This window comes from Glandiceps talaboti, chromosome 8, assembly GCF_964340395.1.
Source record: "Glandiceps talaboti chromosome 8, keGlaTala1.1, whole genome shotgun sequence".
Classification (NCBI taxonomy): Eukaryota; Metazoa; Hemichordata; class Enteropneusta; family Spengelidae; genus Glandiceps; species Glandiceps talaboti.
In genome coordinates this window covers 15,058,391-15,075,461 of record NC_135556.1, presented here as the reverse complement: position 1 = coordinate 15,075,461, position 17,071 = coordinate 15,058,391, and the positions used below count along the sequence as shown (strand labels likewise).

General features: G+C 34.0%; 1 protein-coding gene across 2 annotated transcripts in view; it reads left to right on the top strand.

The window, feature by feature from the left end:
• The window catches only part of LOC144439481 (von Willebrand factor A domain-containing protein 3B-like), a 43,661-nt gene that overhangs the window by 12,780 nt on the left and 13,810 nt on the right, over positions 1–17,071 (top strand). Inside the window, exons 6-21 of one of the 2 annotated variants that reach the window (XM_078128770.1) lie at positions 592–761; positions 2,136–2,356; positions 3,525–3,712; positions 4,257–4,411; positions 4,979–5,117; positions 5,594–5,824; positions 6,441–6,626; positions 6,896–7,044; positions 7,319–7,530; positions 9,617–9,745; positions 10,615–10,687; positions 11,285–11,441; positions 11,776–11,948; positions 12,987–13,365; positions 16,091–16,108; positions 16,780–16,918. In XM_078128770.1, coding sequence (XP_077984896.1) covers positions 592–761; positions 2,136–2,356; positions 3,525–3,712; positions 4,257–4,411; positions 4,979–5,117; positions 5,594–5,824; positions 6,441–6,626; positions 6,896–7,044; positions 7,319–7,530; positions 9,617–9,745; positions 10,615–10,687; positions 11,285–11,441; positions 11,776–11,948; positions 12,987–13,365; positions 16,091–16,108; positions 16,780–16,918 — 2,719 coding nt within the window. The remainder of the gene's footprint in view (positions 1–591; positions 762–2,135; positions 2,357–3,524; positions 3,713–4,256; positions 4,412–4,978; positions 5,118–5,593; positions 5,825–6,440; positions 6,627–6,895; positions 7,045–7,318; positions 7,531–9,616; positions 9,746–10,614; positions 10,688–11,284; positions 11,442–11,775; positions 11,949–12,986; positions 13,366–16,090; positions 16,109–16,779; positions 16,919–17,071) is intronic. The other variant, XM_078128771.1, reaches the window with a different exon arrangement.

The window sequence follows — 17,071 nt, the reverse complement described above, 5'->3', positions numbered from 1 at the left end:
TTTGTTGAACTTGGATCGTGCACGGTATAATGTAGAGTGTACAGCGTTTGACACTTTCAATCTAATAGACAGTATTCCATTAGATGGTCTGAAATGTTGTCAGTTTCAGTGAAATTGATATAAATTGCCTTTCAAGTCGGTAATAAAGGTTAAAGTTACATAGATAGTTATAGTAATTAAACTGTCATTGAAGCACTTTACAGTCACAGTCACAGGAATTGATGATAACGTTTTATCTGATATGTGTGTCGCCAAGGTTATTTTTTTTTTTTTTTTTGCATCTGATGGATATCTGAACTGAGATCCCTTTTATCACATAGGAAGATCATAATTAGTGACACATTGAAAGAATATGGATTTCTAAGGGCTGTGTTTTATATTAAAATGTGAATTTGTTTCTGTTTGTGAAAAAAAAGTGAAATGTTCAAGTATAAAAGATGGTTGATGATTCAGTTTGACAGAAATATATTGCAGTACTATACCGGTACAAGTAATCATAGGTTTTTATAAGAGTGCTTATTTATTAAGAATATACTGAGAAAATTGAGAATGATTTTCTGAAAATGAACGTGTATTTTTGTCATTTTCCAGATTGAAGCCGTTTACTTTTTCTCCGAGGGTGGCTCCACAGAGAGTGCTAGAGAATTGTTGAAACAGAAAGTGAAAAATGGACCCATGCCCATCAACACAGTAGCATTTAACAGTACAGACTCTATCACCATCCAGTTCCTGAAAGATGTCAGTAAGATTACTGGAGGAAGGTAAGCACAAACTTTGAAATAATAAACACTCAGATATTCAAATTTGAAGAAATCTTATTTCTAGCACTGACAAAAAAAACATATTCAGTAGTTTGCATGTCTTTGATTTTTGCGGAAATTAAAGAGAGGTAAGTTGTCAATTAAATTTAAGTGGTATTTTCCATGGATTGTACCATGTAGGAAAAGATAATTATGTGAGTATTCAACATAAATTTTAAACATGTAAGTTCTGTTGTTATTGTACAATGAAAGAGGAACAGTGCCATGGTAACAGTGTATTTGCATATGCAAATGAGGGCAATGAAGACTTCCACCTGACAAACCCATCGTGACAAAAACCACCTTGTCTGCTAAGCTATAAAGAGTTCTGACAGTTAAAGTGCCTAGAGCCTGATTACATTGTTGACCTGAACACAACTGATCAAACGTTTGTAGCTAGTATTTCTAGTTGTGTGAAAGGGGTTCTTTGTTTGATTTGAAAGTCGCTAGTGATGTAGACTGAGAAGTGAAATCTTAATTACTCCTGACCTGTCACACCAGCTGTGTTGAAGTGAGCATAAATACAAGTCTACCTTTAAAGTTTGTCAAACACATAGAATAGAGGCCGTTGTTTGTTCAACAGCACTATTACAATAAATTTCTCAATTTGAAGGGGTGAATTGAAAACAAGAACTGTTCAAAGTATGTCTTTGGGGAATATAAAACAGGAATAACGACTCTGTATATACTGGGGTACTTTGTATTTGTAGTTTGATGGGTAGTATAGGTATGTGCGTGTACATGTCATTCATTAGAATGTATGTTTTACAATTAGAATTACTGATTTCTGATAAGGTGTTTTTACAACTGCATATCAGCCATCTCGCCATAACGACCACTTTATCCCTATATTAAGGCATGACTGTATATTATGCATTTTGTCAACTGAGTATAGGTGTTGACATTAAAGGGGTACAAGCTGAGTTTACATGTGCTTTGGTGTAGTTTTTGCTGCATATTTAAAACCCTCTTGCAGTATGTGCATATACTAAAGCATACATAACCACCACTTGCAATTGGCTGAACTCAAACCTGGTATTACGATATAAGCCATAAATGATCTGATGACATAATTTATGGTACATATCAAAAAATGTGCCGGAAATCCTTACTATGCAATCGACTATTTGAACAATGCCAGAAGACAATCATAGTCTTATGGAAGACATACATCAACATTAATGTTATATCGGAGTGTGGTTTATGTAAGTATTTTCACTTGAGTAAGAAAGCTTATAAACTCAGCTTGTGCCACTTTAATGTTCAAATGTTAAAAAGGGATTGCCGTATACCGTAAAAACTGACAACGTCCCTCTTCTGTTTCTCTCTTGACAGATTCCATGCATTCGCCTTTACAAAACTTGACTCTGATGTGTATGGTACTAGCTCCTTCAACTCAGAACAGAAGCTTCTCCATGGCGGCGTCCCTCCAGGTGCCGGCATGAGGGAAGATGTGGTAAAACTCTGGGAAGAATTGGAAGAAGCTCGTACCACACTGTCAGAGATACAAGTACTCGCTGAAGATGCAGTGGAAAACAAAACAGAAAGTGCTCTAGGTAAAGTATACATTTACATGTAGTATGAAGGAGAAAAAAAAGTACTGGTTATAGAGGCTCAAAATTTATTTACTGACGTAACAAAAATGAGTATGAAACTATCATCTCTTTCTTAAACTTGACAAAATTAGATGGTGTAAGGGAAGTTTTTTAGTGATACTAGTACTTGTAAGTGGAAAACAACATATTTGTAGCTTCACTCTCATAGATACATGTGTGTGTATGTGTGTGTATGTATGTATGTATGTATGTATGTATGTATGTATGTATGTATGTATGTATGTATGTATGTATGTATGTATGTATGTATGTATGTATGTATGTATGTATGTATGTATGTACGTACGTATGTATGTATGTATGTATGTATGTATGTATATGTATGTATGTGTGTGTGTATGTATGTATATGTATGTATGTGTGTGTATGTATGTATGTATGTATGTATGTATGTATGTATGTGTGTGTATGTATGTATGTATGTATGTGTGTGTATGTATGTATGTATGTATGTATGTGTGTGTATGTATGTATGTATGTATGTATGTATATGTATGTATGTGTGTGTGTGTGTGTATGTATGTATGTATGTGTGTGTGTGTATGTATGTATGTATGTATATGTATGTATGTGTGTGTGTATGTATGTATGTATGTATGTATGTATGTATGTATGTGTGTGTATGTATGTATGTATGTATGTATGTATATGTATGTATGTGTGTGTATGTATGTATGTATGTATGTATGTATGTATGTATGTGTGTGTATGTATGTATGTATGTATGTATGTATATGTATGTATGTGTGTGTATGTATGTATGCATGCATGTATGTATGTATGTATGTATGTATGTATGTATGTATGTATGTATGTATGTATGTATGTATGTATGTATGTATGTGCTTGTAGAATCATCAGAAATTTGTATGCCATATTTACTTACTTACAGTACTTAACTAATCCAAAACAACAATAACAATATAAACCATTGGCGCAAAAATAAGGAAAATATAACTAATCCAACAGGTCTCGTGATTACTTGATTAACGTCTAATGTCCAATTTAAAATGATTGTGAAGGGATAGTTCAGTCTGTTTCCCATATTGTCTGTCCTTGCATCAATCCTGTCTACCTGTGTCACCAACTGTGTCTTGTCTGTCTACAGTGAATGGACTTCCAGAAAGACTGCCCCTTAGAGGTGACCAGTACCTGACCTCCAGGACCTGGTTAGAAAAGCATGGCTTGTCAGCCAAACGACTCGGTTTATATGATGTCCTTGCTAGTGTTGCATTCAAACACTGTGATGGTGTGGTTGACATCAAAGGACCTCCTGATGATGATGCAACTGATGCTGTAAGTTATATCTTCAAATAATATTAGTGTTTCGCGAGATGTTGTCTTGTCTCTGTGTGTATCATCATCAATTGTGTATCTTGATAAGTGATACCTTTTTTATAAACAATATCTGATATTTCAAGAAATTTTCATAAGTCTATCTTTTACTGTGTTTAATATATATAATGTATTTATATGTCAGAAATTGCCATCCTAATATGTTAGGAAAAAAAACTGAATATTTTAATGAGTTATACATTGTAACGATGAAATAATTACAATCATCCTACGAGACTTGCTTTTGGTTTGAGTGGCAACAACTTCATGTCCTATCCTTGAAGCTTCTTCAGGTCGACTGCTACACAGGTGTTTCAACTCTTGTTACGACATCTTTTGATGAAAACCTCCATATAGCCAATCAATAAAATTGATCATGTGATATACACATATTGTAACTCTATGAAGTCTTGAATTAAGCAAAAATCTGTATGTTGATATATTCTGGTAAAAAAAAACAAACACCATGCATATATTGATTTTTGTTTCTTTTTGTGTGTGACAGGCTATCAGAAATAAGTTGATCAATGCACAGTACTGTGACCAGTTTTGCCATGTCTTGTGGCAAGATGGTACCGTCAAACATGTCCATGTGACGGCAGATGTACACAGGATTTATGAAAGAAGAATGGCTGTAGCCCTAGATGCTATCCAACAAAGGTATTTAATGTACTCTAGTAGATTTATATATACTTTCTACATCCAAATCTGGAAATTCAGATATGGGCACCATGTGAGTAGCACCCAAGTGCCCTAGTATTAAAGCAAGAGGAAATTAGAATACCTATTTAGCAAAACCTGTGTTGTCCGATAGGGAGCAAAACCTATGTTGTTCGATAGGGAGCAAAACCTATGTTGTTCGGTAGGGTCAAACTAAACTTCACCCTTCCTACATACATACATATCTGGTGGATTTTAATCAAACCCAGCCAGCACTGGACGGGTCCAAACCCATGCTGTTGTGGTAAGAGGCATAGGAATTAATCTTTCCATGGTTTGGCCATTCAACAAAGATAGAAAAATGCATAGAAATGATGAAAGTGTGGAGTCTTTTGAATTCATATTTTGAGTGCATGTCAGTACCATTGGTTTGTGTCACCCAATGAAGAAGAAAACCTCGTGGTAAAATTCACAAAATTATGATTTTTATGTTTTGAGTCGAACACAGATACAAGTAAAGTATTTCACACTGACACAATTTGATATTGTTTTTTTGTTTTTTTGCAGGATTGACTGGTTGCAGCAGGGTAGTAGGGAATTATTTGGTACAATTATTGAAGACCAAGTCTATATACTCATAGATGTGTCCAGCTCTATGGAACCACATCTGGATCTGGTCAAAGAAAAACTTGTCCGTTTGATGGAGGTAGGCAAATACTTTTTTGGTTTATGTTGGGGATCAGAAGGTGCCAGATAACTTTGATAGCTTTTGGTCGTTATTTAGCATGATAACGTTGTCGGGCTGAACTATCAAAACAGTTGGCCCTGATCAAAAGAATGATCCTATGTAATCAGAATGGTGCCAGTGATATATAACACTGTGAAAGCCTGGGATTGAAACCCAGGCCTTTATTATAGTTAGCCCCCTACCCCAACCTCCTACCTGCTGGAAAACTAAAGCCAACAAGTAGATGAGACTATGACATTAGGGTAAATAATATTTGAGTACAGAGCCAGATTATTGTCATGTTTGTTGACAGATTTTCTATTCAATGTCATGTACATGTATGTCACTGCATCAAAGGTTCAACCAATGTCCTTTAGAAAATGCTCTCAGGAAAAATGATATATTTACGAATAGTAAGAGTTAAAATTATATATTTCTATTTTCTTTGACTGCAGGAACAACTTCGTCACAAGATGAAATTTAATCTTGTTAAATTTGGTACCCGTGCCATGATGTGGCGAGATCGCATGGTTGACGTAAATGAAGCTAATCTACAGAGTGCCTGGAACTGGGTGAGAGGGCTAGGTGTTAGTGGATCCACCAATACACTAGCTTCTCTCAAACTGGCATTAAGTGATCCTAACACACAGGCTATCTACCTGCTAACAGATGGTAGACCCGATCAGGTAGGTTATATTTCTTGTGCAATGTCCTTGTAACAATGGGTAACACTGAAGTAAAGCACTTTCTCTGTGCTACACTCCTTTATAGTATTCATATCAAGTGTAAAAGTATACTATTTCAATTGGTTTATTTACAAGCCTAGCATGTGGCCTTTCTAATGTGGTCAATTAGCAAATGATACAGTATACATTTACACTTGATATGGATGATATAAATGATTGTGGTACATACAGAAAATGCTTTACTTCAATGGGTTGGATTCTGTTTTTGGTTTTCAAATGATTTTGTTTCTAATTCACTGAGAAATACAAATTTTCAACTTACATCATTTACTAAAGCAGGCAAAAATTGTTATATTTTGCCACATGAAATATGGTTGCTGCCTCCTAGCAAGTTTTATAACATTTTTTATTGATTTGTGTAATTTGAGAGACTTAAACAATCATGTTTATGTACTGTTAAATGGAAAAATATTAAGACACTGTACTTTACTAGAAGTCATTTTGATTTTCCTTTGTTAAATTTCCACCACTGGCAGATTATAACCTTATCATCGTACAGGGCAAGAATACGTTTGAGCCAATTAACATGCACCGTAACTCTGTTTTGTCATTTCAGCCTCCAAAAACTGTACTAGCACAAGTTCAACTTCAACAGAAAGTCCCTATTCATACAATCTCATTCAACTGTGCTGATGTTGAAGCTAATCAGTTCCTAGCTCAACTCGCTGCTGACACTGGAGGGCGCTATCACTACTTTTCTGAAGAGGGTACCAGAGACCCTGGTGGCCCAATGCCATTTGAGGTAGGGAATAAATACATTACTTTAGGTTGTTGACAAATTTTGGTTTGATGTTTGCTATACAGAGCAAACTTAGTGTACAGTTTCCGTGCTACAACTTACAAGAAGATTTTTTTTCATTCTTTCAAATTGAAGTCACCTCTGAACACATTTCATTAATAGGTCAGTGACATCATTGTCATGTGATGGCAGTAGGACTCCCTGATTGGTTAAAAGCATGCCTCTTTCTGAACTGTCATGATGAATTTGCTTCCCATTGTTTATTCTTTTAGAGTGAAGATATCCGATTGTTGAAAGATGAATTAGAGAGAGGCAGAGAGGATCTGGCTAAGATAGCTAGACTGAGAGCAGAATGTGCTGCCTTAGATTGGACCAACGCTAGAAGTGCTGATTTTGGTTGTAGCAAGGATCATGGTTTACCGTAAGTATCAATAAAGTTGAAACTTTAGACAACAGTCTCTTGAATCTTGAATCTTGCTCGTCATTTCCAACAATTTCACTGTATGTGTATTTTTGATGCAAAATTAAAACGTATACTGAGTAAAATCAAATAGTTTTTTTAAACTTATTCATTAACCATATCTGATCATATCGTTTCCTTTCTTTCTTTGTTCAACTTCTGTCAATACTAAACTCAACATTTGTTGCCTCTATTGAACTGGCAGTACTTCACTATATAAATTTTTGTATTGTAGGGCACGTCCTGCTTCAGCTCCTGGTTTCCGAATGGAAAGACCAAAACCCCCTATCACACCAAGAACAACCAGACCAATGTCGGCGTTTGGACACCGAGATACCGCTGCCACCACCACAACCACCACACATATCAATTGTCACAGTCGTAGCTCTGGCCATCTCCCTAGACCAGGCACAGCGACAAGAAGCAGGAAGAAACCGCTGGTAGCTGGTAAGTGAAAATATAGTATTTCCTGGGTTCAATTCTGCTCTCAAAAAAAGCTATCTAATAAATACACAATGTGTAATCTGTGCTATGACATACACAGCCTAGGAAGTTAACTCTTCGAGCAAGATTTTGTTAGGATAAATTTTCTCCAGAATTTTAAATTTTGGGAACAAAATGCTCCTAAAGTATGAAACTTAGGAGCAAAGTAAAATACCTATCAAACTTTAATTCTTTTCAACATTCATTGTCACAAATGCCATGTTTATCTGTTGAATTGAAATAATCATCAGTTTTGTTGAATCATAATGTTCATATTAATGCAAATAAAATGATTCCTTATCATGGAAATAGTCAATATGCAGCGGGCTTCAAAATTTGTCTGTCGAATGCAGCTAAAGTTGAAACTTTCACCTTTCAAATGCCATTAAATTTAAAATGTCAACTGCTGAATGCAGGTAAGGTATATACAGAAGTTCACCTGCATTGGACCATTTATCACCTGCAAATGCCAGTAATTACCAGCAACTTCCTAGGCTGGACACATATGTAGATAAATTCACTTGCACTGTATTGAAATTTTGAGAAAAGAATAAAAAATGAAATTGCAAATTTTCACACTGATAACTTGAAATTATTTTCAAGCTCAATTTTTACAAGGAAATATTAATACTATAGTAAATCTGTATGCTGTTTAGGGAGCACTTATTTTTTATTTTGTCTACTTCTAAACATTCTCTTTTGTTCTCGACTTCAGATTTACTTATTTACTTATCTTATTTCAGTCTCTTTCTGTTTTTATTAATTCTTTGTTTCAGTAACTTCCTTTGTATCTTTTGACTAGCTTATTTTCTTTATATTCTATGTATTAAAACACTGCAGTCTACTCAGAAAATACCTTGGCAGACATACGTAAGTTTGGAAGCCTGACTCTTGTGTGCTGGCAGCACCAATAAGTTGGTGTTTGCTTTGTACCAGGAACCAATCATATCCACTGATTCAGGCATGGTCATGAATATTCATCGGTCTCATGAATATGCATGTTTCCACATTACAAATCAGTCACTTCCATGCTGGGTATCTTTGTAGGCTTGTTTCAAATAGCTTTCATCTCATCATCATTTCTTGTTTATTTAATCTTTTTTGATTTCTACACAACTTGTTTGTTTTTGGGTATCTGCATTTCTGACAGGGGTGGCTTAACTTAGAGGCACATTGCACTTTATATGCGCTATAGTTTCCCAACATCGGCATAGTTGAAGTACTGCTATAAAAGACCTAATTAAGAGTAAATACAAAGTTGGTAGATGTTTTTGGTCCAAATAAAGATTTTATTTTTAAAAGTGATGACATAAAGTTACAATTTATTGTGTAATGAGTGTAAACTGGATAACTCAATAACAGAGAATACCCAAAAAGTCAACTTTTTCAAAGAGTTTTATTTTGACCAAAAACATCTTTACTGGAGTGCCTTGGCATAGGATTGCTGTCATTAGACTCATAGAGCCCCCACATGTACAGTGGTCGTACATAATTTCCCTAAATTTGAAATTGTTGAAATGTACCTCGGGTGAAAGGTAAATAGTTTGAGATTGCAGTGAAAAAGTATATGGTGATTAAGATATCTTGTTTGATGTTTTAATATTCCCTTGTAGATTTGTAAATTTTGTATTTTTGTCAAAATTATGACTTTTTTTATAAGTAATAATGCTGTAAATGGTTAGTTCTAATTCAAATCCTGTGCAATATTCATTTTTTTTTACAAAAATGACAAATTTGTACGATTGAATTGTTTATGTTATAGTAACGATGTGTTTGGCTTTAACATAAAAATCTACTTCACTAAACACAGACTAGGATTCTATACTATATTGGCACTAGACAGAACTCCATTCTCAACCACCATTAGAAAAAAAAAATTATTTGGCAACACTTGCCTGTGACAAAGTGTACTAAATAAACAAAGGTAAAAATGAATAAAATATACTCACATGAAAAAGATTACGTTGAAAAGTAAGTAAAAAATATAACAGACAGAGTTACATATTTCTGAATTTTCACACAACTTATTGCATTATTCTTTATTATTTAGGTCACACTAGAACCAGTTTGATGAGAACTATGAGCAGTGGTTCATTTGATCCGTCCAAACAATGGATGTTACCAGAAACCAGAGCATTGTTTGAAAAACAGTGGTCTAAATTCAAGCAAGCACTGGAAGGTAAGACGCTCTGCTAAATTGAAAATATCTAGTGTACCTCACTTGGGAGGCTTAATAATAAATGATAATAATAAACTATATTTATTCAGGGTAGCTTAAATAAGTGTTATAGGAAACACTTTTTTGCATCGAGGCCCTCCAAACTGCAGAATGACATCAACTTTGGCATGTACCAAAGGAATTTTTTTCCTGCCTTTTTGTATTGCTAATGACATTTTACAACAAGTAACACTGAAGTAAAGCACTTTCTCTATGTGCTACACTCATTTATAGCATTCATATCCAGTTGGTTTAATTACAAGCCTAGCATGTGGCTTTTCTAATGTGGTCAGTTAGCAAATGAAACAGTATGCTTTTACAGTTGATATGGATGCTATAAACAATTGTGGTACATACAGAAAACACTTTACTTTGGTTTTATGGGTTGTACTTGACATGGATGCTATAAATGATTGTGGTACATACAGAAAATGCTTTACTTTGGTGTTATGGGTTGTACGTACAGTATATGCTGTAGGCAGGCACGTAATAAATGTAATCAAATTATTTTTCATTTTTAAAGTCTCTGATAATTACTAGTATAAAAGTGAGAGTTGTGTCAAAAGCTCACTTTATGTGTTCATTGATACTCTTGTTTACATACGTCCTGTTTTTATTGTATTCAAATAAGTCCCGGTTTTTCTAGACAAAAAGTAATGTAACGTTTCGGTATTTCAATTCAAAATGGGAATACCTATATCTAGCTGACATCAATGTTATGGTTCCTTCTACCCTAATTCTAGCCAACACATCTCAAATTTAACAAGAAAAATATTTCACTAGTCACGTCAAATATGAAGTATAAATGAAATTTTCTTATTTTTTCTTAGAAACCGAGAAGGTGGACAAACTTGAGAAGAGAAAACTAAGAAGGAAGAAGACCTCAAGATTGCGAGAAGAAGAGTGAGTGTCTTATTCTTTCTTTTATCAAAATTTTCTCAGTTTACATAAATCTTTATTTCATGAGTTTTATTTTACTTTTTTAGATATTTGAATAAAGTTTGACTTTACAAATACAATGAAAAATGAAAATAAAGAAAAGTTGATCAGAGACATCAATTTTGACTTGCAGTTCCACTGACGATTCAGAACCACCGTAATAAGATGAGGTTAATCTGCTGAAATTATAATTTATTTAGCTATTGAGTGTTGAATAGGCAGCCTTTCCAAAATATGCCATGGTGGCGCTCTACTTCCTGTCTGTGTGTACTTTGGGGGTATACATGGTATAGGTTACTTGGTTAATCATAGAACACTGCTGCTTTCCTTGATGTCTGAACAATACGAAAACATCCCTGATTTACACTTCTACAGAATACCAAGGGACAAAGCTCTTAAGAAACGGTACCATGAGGTGATGATACCCCCAATTTGAGTGAGGGCGCTGTATTCTCAATTTCCTGTTTGCAGTCTGGAATGGCCTATTGACCACGTTTTTTACCTCTAGTTACTGTATCTGAAACTGCTAAGTTTTCATATTTCGTTTGTTTCCTGTTTCAGTCCTTGGGATATGACATCTAAAAGATGGCTAAGAATCTATGGTTTGAAACCACGTAAGCTGACAATAATGGATGCCTTAGCTCCAACTGTTATCACTCAACGCGCCAAATATGTACCAATTATAGACAAGTATGTACTCTCTAAAGTCTTTGATGAGGTAAGTTGATTGAACAACATCTAAAAACTGTGTATGTGTGTGTGTGTGTGTGTGTATGTGTGTGTGTGTATGTATGTATGTATGTATGTATGTATGTACGTATGTATGTATGTATGTATGTATGTATGTATGCGAGGAGCATGTGTGCAAGAAACAGTCTACAAAATGCATGTAAAAGATCTTTATAAGTTCCTAGATATTACATCCACAATGGAAAAAAAAGCATTACCACTATTTGAAGTGGCCATCAATTTGTATCATAGCACACTATGAGGCTTGCAAAAATGTTGTAGCAGAAAATGCATTTATCAAATCCACCATTTGTTTGTGACAGGTTCTCCCCTTAGCCCACACCACAGGCAGCAACAGAAAGGAAGTGAAATTGATCAACCCTCACGGTGTCAATCTGTTAGACTATGAAAATAGACTACATAAAGTTATACAAGAATACAGGACAAGACTAGATAATATTGTCTGGAGAGTTCTAACACAGGAGGAAAAAGACAGGTGAGTTCATGTTTGCACTCCTTTTCTTTTTGCACTGTCTGCTCAAATACAATGATGAATTAAAAGTAATTCTGCTCCTGAAGTTCCTATCATACATTGTACTTTTATCATAGCACATAATAATACAAGGATATCATAGTACTATTGAAAGGCATAATTTATCCAACATTATTTCAGCCATGACTTCATCTGCTGAAATGAACAAACTGACACATTATACACCTTTGTTCATACATTTCCATCACACACCTAACATATCGCCCGTGACACTAAATGTCTTCATCAATCTTGAATACAAATCTCTGTCTGTCAGCCGTGACTTTTGCTGAAATGACCAAACTGACACAGTTCACACCTTTGTTCATACATTTCCATTACATACCTAACAGACAGAAGGACAGACAAACAGACAGACAAACAGACAGATAGACAGACAGACAGACAGACAGAGACAGACAGATAGATAGACAGACAGACAGACACATACACATACACATACACATACACATACACATACACATACACATACATACAGATGGACAGATACAGATACACATATATGGACAGACAGACATACATGTACACAGACACATACATATACATACATACATACATACATACATACATACATACATACATACATACATACACATACATACATACATACATACATACATACGTACATACACACAGACACAGACACACATGCACACACACACATACACATACACATACACATACACATACACATACATACATACATACATACATACATACATACATACATACATACATACATACATACATACAAATAGACATACATACATACATACATACATACATACATACATACATACATACATACATACATACACACATACATACATACATACATACATACATACATACATACATACATACATACATACATACATACATACATACATACAAATAGACATGCACACACTTCAAGTCAGATGCTAAATAAAGACATTGTTATATAGTCTGATTTTATATAATGTCTTGTTCCTTTTTCAGATTTGGGGATGAGCACGATAAGCCTGTTTCTTTTCTGGACAACAAAATGGAAATGATGGAGGCTCTGGACAGACTGGGATGGCCTCTACCAGATGATGACATCACTTTATTGCAGGAAGAAATTGAACTAGCACAACGATACTTGCAACAGAGTAAAGACCTGAGAAAGGCGGCCGAGAGGAAGGGCAGTTATAATTCTTTAGCTGAATTAGAACGACCCAAATCTGGCAAGAAGGGAAAGAAAGTGAAAAAGAGGAGGGAGAAAATCGTCGTCAAGAAAGACTACGATGTTGAAGATGAGATTATTGATGATGGTGGAGAAGGAGATGATCTGTTTGAAGACAAATCTTCCCATACCAATACTGCTAGGGAGTATGAGGTAGAATATTAAATGACCCCCCTCCATATATGATCAAAACACCCCTTTCATTCCAGCAATATGAATTATTCCACAGGGGTGAAAGGTCACATTTGATATAATGTACTATACAGTGCAGCTGTTGTGTAACGGGAATAATATAATGGCAAAAAAGTACTTAAAAGTAGAATATTCATTTCATGGCAGTTTTCATTATCAATGAGGTCTATTTACATGAATGACCAATTTTGATCATAAGTTTATCTCCAATTTTGATTTTTTTTCCTTCATATTTGTACTACTAAGAATCAAAAGAAAAGAGAACTTAGTGTTATCTAGACTGTAAGATATGTCATGCCACTCTGCCTTTACCGGCCTTCTCTGAGGGGTTAAGTGATGTGTGAGGGCACCCTGTCACAGCATACCTTACAGACTTAGTGTTGTCAAGAAGTCTTGCTTCAATTTGGTCAACGTTTTTATTTCATCATTTTGATAGGATCTATAGAAACTGATAGTTGATCAAATTTAACATACCAATATGAGCATCAAAAAGTACTTGATTATTTGAGCAGCTTTTTTGATTTTCTGCCTTTAGAGCCCACCAAGGAAACTCTCTGCCAAATATCTAAATGTGCAGATTCTTAAATAAGCTACCGACCGGGACGGTGTCAATTTTTTTATTCTTAGTAAAAAAAAAAGTAGATATTATACAAGAATTCAATTTAAGTCAGCTATTTGTTGGGTACAAAGAACAAAAATCATCATCATTTTTTTTCCATCCTCACAGTTAACCACAGTCAAATTCTAAAATGAATTTGAATTCTGAATTGATTTATTTATAACCGTACATTTCAAAGACATTATCGTGGTAATACATCTGGTGAGGACCGCAGAAATAGTTTGATATGAACTAGTCGAGTCTGTGGTCCTGACAAAGTAAAATATTCACGAAAAAAGTATACAACTGTGCAACTGCACAATAAATAGAGAAAGATGAATGAAAACTTTAATGTTTGTTCAAAGTCTTTGAATGTATGATATATATATATGAATTTAAGCTACATAGTGTAAAATTTAGAGCTGCATTTGGGTCAACAAAATCAACAAAATCTACACCACAGGACAGAAAAATCTGGCAAAAATCAACAGCATTTCTAGGCAGCTGGTGCAAGGGTTGTAAAAGGTCTTAAGGCATAGATTCAAATCATCATCTAACCATTAATCCATGTTCTGTTCTATGTTACGCATAAACAACCCGATACATAGCATGGGTTACAGGGGTACCACATAGTATACAATATCAAGTATATACACAATACCTTTGTATGATCTAAAACATACAAAAAGAATTAAAAAAACAAGAAAGAAACCTTGTAAGTATAGATGATTTTGCTGTAAATTGAATTCTTGTAGAAAAAGAATGTGGTGTCTACATCCTATGTGCAATGTTTAGTTTACAAAATCTACTGCAGGGTATAGAAATATAGGTACAATATATAAGATAGAGTACAAGTCTACTGAAATCTTTTTATAAAAGGGGGGGAAATGATAGAAATAGTTAGTAGTAATATTGGTGTGTATTATGATATAGCATATATATATAGTGTAAAATATATATGGTATATGATATGTATGTAAGTTATGATATAGCATATACATGTATATATAGTATATAATATATATGGTATATGATACATATATGTAGGTTATGATATACATGCATACATATGGTATATAATATATATATATATATATATATATATATATATATATATATATATATATATATATATATATATATATATATATATATATATATATATATATATATATATATATACATACATACATACATACATACATACATACATACATACATACATACATACATACATACATATGGTATATATATGGTATATGGTACATATGTGTAGGTTATATTATAGTTATTGCTTGGTGCTATAGCTATCATGTGTTGTAAGGATGTTGGCTTGTCCCAGTAGTTTTAGTTTTGGAATGTTTCATTTTTGACTTTGGGGCTTTGAGAGTGTTGTGTTTCAACTTTGCATACATGTTTGTTTGCTTTAGTTTGCAGGGACTTCAACTATTGATGTAATTTGCTACTTCGTTAGATAAAATTATAATATTCTGCTTGTTATCCTTCACAATTTATCATATTCTTTTGTCCATCTTTCTGTTAACAACATTACATTTCATTCTTAAAAGTTCAAACTAACCAATCAAAAGGTTCATACTAAAAATGATCCCATTCACATTATCAGATCCACCCTATCAAAGTGCGTGTATTATTCATTCACATGATCAGATCCATCCAATCAAAGAGTGCATATTACTCATTCATATGATCAGTCATCCAATCAGAGAGTGTGTATTATTCACATGACCAAATCCATCCAATCAAACAATACATATTACTCATTCTTATGATCAGTCATCCAATCAGAAAGAATGTATTATTCACATGACCAAATTCATCCAATCAAAGAAAGAATGCATATTATTCATTCGCGAGCTGTCATCCAATCAGAGAGTATGTATTATTCACATGATCAGATTCATCCAATCACCATCAACAAACATTTAAGTTTGAATTAATTTCACAGATATAAGATCTTTGTGAATGGTTACACCACTTGTCTTTTCCAAATGAACTAATGACGAGCTTTTTCAATTCTCCCTCTCTCTCTCTCTCTCTCTCTTTCTCTTTTGCTGTTAATTAATCAAGAATAAACGACCCAAAAAGGTATGAAAATAATTTTAATCAACCACTCTGTGAAATCTAAGCCATTTCATAAATAATATTTGTATTTGTGCACCAGATATCTTTTTTACAATTGTAGTGTACATTTAAGTAAACTTTTTTTTTTTAAATCTATTTGTATTATAGCAGACAAGCTGATTGTTTTGTATATATTTGTGTGTTCTCTTGTAGGATATTTCAGAATTTTTTTTTTACAAATGTATATTCTAAGAATAATTTTTGCAAACAGAGATATGAAGAAATGGTATATAGTGATAGAGTGCAGGTAATGAAGAGAATCTGTAAAAAAAAAAAAAAAATTGTAAATGACAGAAAACGGTTCAATTTAGAAGAGAAAGAGTTTAAAATTGTCTTGTGGTTGGTGTACTGAGGTCGTACTGTCAAAATTATTAACATTTTAGTACTTCGAACAGCTATGTAACTTTTATAATGGTTTCTATGGTGATATGGTAATTAATCAAGCTGTCTGTGCATGTGATTGGACAATGGTGTATTGTCATTTGCATTGCAAATGAGGCAGATTTCCTAGACTGGTCTCTTGATATCTCTGTTTGTGTTTACATACTCAAACCAGATTTCGAGTTTTATGGCAAAACGAAAAAAGAAAAAAAAACACTGAAAAAAAATTTGTATACTTTTGTGTTTCATCATAGGGCTTTGGGAGTATGATATCAGAGACCAGCTCTAGCAAGAGGCCTCCTACTTCATGGAAACGTATACAGAAAATCCTAGATAAGAGGAAGGGAAATAGAGTGATAGCAAGGAAGGAAATGGATGGCCTTTATTATCCAGGTAAAAAAAAATGAAACTTGTCTAGTCCGAACAACTGTGATCTTGACCCTTTCACAATACTAGCATCTGTCTGTGCCAAAATTCAACCATTATGTACAAATCTAATGTTTCAACATACTTATTGCATCAAACATGGCGTAACCTTTGCCAAAT